The 4,236-nt window shown below is 35.6% G+C and overlaps 1 protein-coding gene across 1 annotated transcript; it reads right to left on the bottom strand.

Moving 5' to 3' along the window:
- Window positions 1–2,150: 2,150 nt before the first annotated feature.
- On the bottom strand, window positions 2,151–3,407 carry LOC112748671 (uncharacterized). Its single transcript, XM_025796912.1, has 2 exons — window positions 3,329–3,407; window positions 2,151–2,863 (listed from the first exon to the last, which is right to left on the bottom strand). Exons 1-2 carry the CDS (start codon window positions 3,405–3,407, stop codon window positions 2,151–2,153), a joined length of 792 nt encoding a protein of 263 aa, XP_025652697.1.
- Between the last annotated feature and the right edge of the window lie 829 nt (window positions 3,408–4,236).

The following is a 4,236-nucleotide window of genomic DNA, read 5'->3' as shown; positions in this document are numbered from 1 at the left end:
GCCAATAACACCAGCACTAACGATATGTGCTGGCGTTAATAACGCCAATGCTGCCTCAACTGACGCCTTTGAAAAAGCTGAGAGCGGCCCAAGAGTTTGCTAACTTGCTTCAACTAAGGCCAAGGGTCCACATCCAAAGACTTGAAGACTCACTTGAAGTGAGAAAAGTAGTATAAATAGGTGAATTTTTGAACTCAAAAAGGGGAGGTTCGGAGAATCGGAAACTGTCACCAATCATTAGCTAGATCTACTTTTCTTCTCTTTTCTATTGCACTTAGTTTACTTCCATGCACTTTTACTTTTCTTCTGGGTTTTTTAGAGCTATGATCAACTAAACCCCTACTCATTAGGGGAGGAGCTCTGTTGTAACTCACAACAAATTAATGAAATTCTTCTTCTTCTCAATCCGCTTGTTATAGCTAAGGGAAAGCTTTCGTGCTTCAAAGATCAATTCACTACCGAGAGGGGGTTTGGATCCATTAGAATTTCTATATGAGCCTTGGAAAAGGGATAATAGAATTCAGTTTGAAGCTTCTCCCTCATAATTCTTTTGATCAACATATTCTTAGTTTGTACGTGACATATAACCTCTTTGAATTGAGATCCTAAGGGTTGTGTGGCTCTTGGATTAGAAAATTAAACTTCACATCTTCTCATGAACAATTAGATCAAGAGATTGGCAATTGATTGTGTTAAGAGAAATTGAGTTGCCAAGAGAGTGGAATTCAATTAATCATGATCCGCCAGAGATCTACTTCATATGATTAATAAAGAAGGTGAAACCCATTGATTCATGAAGGATCACAACACCTCTGATCCCTAAGGTAGCATTTGGTAGAGAGACAGAGACGGAAAGACTGAGACTGAGAGACAAAGACTAAGAGACAGAGATTGAAATAAATTTCAGTATTCTGTTTGGTGCAAAGTGGGAGACAGAAATTGAAACAAGAATGAAACTCTAATTTAATTTGTACAAAGGGTAAAATTGGAATTAATTAATTGAAATGAGAATATTTTAGGTATAAAATGTTATTAAAGTTTCAGTCTCCATCTCTAAAAATTTTAGTCCCCTGTGTCCCTATTTTTTGGAGGTACTGAAATACTGAAATTTTAGGGACAGAGATAGAAATTTTAGTACCAGTCTCTGAACAACAAACATGATACTGAGTCTCAGTCTCTCATTCTCTGTCTCAGTACCTCAAAACAAACGCCACCTAATGAATCTTACCCATTATCTCTCTTCTTGTTTCCTTTGATTTCCAGCACCCAGAACCCCTTTACATTTCATGCCATTTACATTCTATTGCCATTTACATTCTTGCCTTTAATTTCTCGCCATTTAAGCTTCAACTCTTTAATTAATTGTCATTTAAGTTTCCGCTCTATACTATTACGCAATTTACTTTAAGCTCTATACTATTCAGCAATTTAGATTCAGCATATTTACTTTCTTTGTTAATTCCATTTTGTTCATTCAATTACACAAAGAATCATCAAATATTTGCTTGACTAGATAAATCACCTAACTAAAATTGCTTAATCCATCAATCCCTATGGGATCGACCTCACTCTACAGTAAGTTTTTACTTGGCGATTCGGTACACTTGCCGAAGGAATTTACTGTGTGTAAGTGCCAAAAGTTGAATGGAAGAAAATTCTAATGGATAGAATTGAGCTAACTGGATCAACTTCTTCTTATCAAACGCAAAAAATGAGTGTCTTGGATTCAAACAAGCTATACAAAGAAGCAATTCAGTATTCACCTCTGTAAAACAATTGTTGAGTTCTTGAAGTTGTCTATCAACTATTTGATAGAATATCTCAACTTGAAAATGATGCAACTTTGAGATCTTTTGAGCTTTGCGTCTTGATCTTCCTTATGACACAAATATATAATCCATTTTTTGAACAGTAATATTATACTTGTCACAAAACAACGAGACTTCATCAAGTAAAAGAGACCAACCATCATCTCTTATATTTTGCAACCATTGCTTAGACACTTTAACCAATGCCATAGCATTTACAATGTCTTGATCATTCCTTTGTAACGCTTGAGATAACTCATTAGTAACTCCCAAGATATTTTTCATCAAGTGCAAGTTAAAAGTGAATTCAAAAGATTGAATGACATTCAATAAATGACATGCTTAAGCTATTTGTTCTGAATTATTTCCATCTTCCTCAGCATATTTAAGAACATTAACCACGGAAGGAAACAAAGAAATTAATCTAAGTATAGTTCCATAGTGTGAACCCCATCTGGTGTCTCCAGCTCTCTTTAAAGCCATTTCTTGATTCAAACCATGTCCACTAGAAATTTTCCCACTTTGTAATGCTTCAATTGTCTTAATCATCTGACTATCACGAAGAATCTCTCTTTGTTTACAAAAAGCTCCAACAACATTGCACAAATTAGTTAACAAATTAAAAAACAAAGCGATTTCAACTTGTTTTTTTGCAACCATTACAAGAGCTAACTGAAGTTGGTGGGCAAAGCAATGTACATAGAAAGCATAAGAATTTTCTTTCAATATGAAAGTTTTCAAACCATTAAATTCTCCTTGCATATTACCTGCACCATCGTATCCTTGTCCACGTATTCTTGATAAACTTAAATTATATGTTTCTAATAATGACTCCAATGCTAATTTTAGAGATAAAGTATTGGCATTAGAAACATGAACAAGACCAAGAAAATGCTCCCTAACTTGCCCTTCTTTATTCACATACCTTAAACAAACTAACATTTTCTCCTTAATAGAAATGTCGCGGGCTTCATCAATCAAAACAGCAAACAATTCATCCCCGAGATCATTAACAATAACTTTTGTTGTTTCACTTGCTGCAGCTCTTACAATATCTTTTTAAATTGAGGGTGCTCTTAGTTTAAGATTTCTACGAGCATTTTTGAAAGCACGATCAATCTCTTCATTATGTTGCTCAAGAAAGTTTAGAAGTTCCAAAAAATTTCCTTGATTAACAGAATCATCAGTCTCATCGTTACCACGAAAGGCCAATCATTGTCACAAAAGAAATCTAATATAATCAATTGTGGCTGTCAAGTGAATTTGATAATTCTTTTTAGCTTGCTCAGATTGTTTTTCAATAGCAGCACTAATGTGTTATTTTGGCTTCATAAGTGCTTCACATTTTCTCCAAGCTTGATTATGAGCAATATCATGATTCCCAACATGAGTTTGTAGTCTATTTTCTTTTCCAATTTGAAAAGCTATTAGTTACAAAAGCATCACCACCTTCAGTCTCAGGTTTCATAAGATAACAACAAAGACAAAAAACAACATCTTTTGATATACTATACTCTAACCAGTTGCCATGTCATCAAACCAATTTGCATTAAATCTTCGAAAAGGAGAACTGGAGCGCACGAATCCCCACACCTTCATACTGTTGTACCAGCAAGTGCACTGGGTCGTCCAAGTCATACCTGAGCGAGTCAGGGTCAATCCCACGAGGATTATGGTTTCAAGCAAGCTATGGTTATCTTGCAGGTCTTAGTCAGGTGGATCAGAAAGTTGTTGGTTGTGAAAGGAATACCGAATTGGAATAAATAATAGGAATAGGGTTAAGGATTGGAGTTGCTTTGTCTTTCTGAATTAACTCTGGTATTACTGCTCTCTTTGCTTGTGAGTGATTTCTTCAATGGCAGGCTATATGTGATTGACACTGGTTTGAGAAGTGATGACAAGTCATCTTAGCCTAGTTTCACTAGTCTTTTTCTTTTTTTTTTTCAATAGATTTTATGCACTTTCCTGAGCCATAAGTAAGCCAATTGGGTAGAATTTCATGTTTCCTTTGATTCAATCAACCATGGATAAATTAATGCATTTTCATGAGATTTTGTGTTATAATTGTCATATATTATGAAAGAGAAACAATCTCATGATTTTGAGCATAGCTTTGATGTTTTTGATTGATTGATGATAGGTGAAAAGAGCTTTGAAGAGGGTTGAAGAAAGAAGGAATGGCAAAGAGCAAGAGAGGACAAAAAGCTTGAGCCAAAGTTTGCCTCAAACTTTAGCTCAAACGTGAGGAAGAGCTTGACTTCACCCTGGAGGCATCAAAAGCTTGCACCAACGTTTGCCTCAAACTTTGAGTCAAACGTTGGCGCCACAAAAAGAAGACCCAGGGAGCAAAAAGCTTGCGCCAACTTTTGCCTCAAACTTTGGGCCAAACGTTGGCCAAAGGACATGCAAAGGAGGATCCACGTTTAAG

The sequence above is a fragment of the Arachis hypogaea genome, chromosome 15 (assembly GCF_003086295.3).
Source record: "Arachis hypogaea cultivar Tifrunner chromosome 15, arahy.Tifrunner.gnm2.J5K5, whole genome shotgun sequence".
NCBI classification, from domain to species: Eukaryota; Viridiplantae; Streptophyta; class Magnoliopsida; order Fabales; family Fabaceae; genus Arachis; species Arachis hypogaea.
This window is presented reverse-complemented; position numbering and strand designations above follow the sequence as displayed.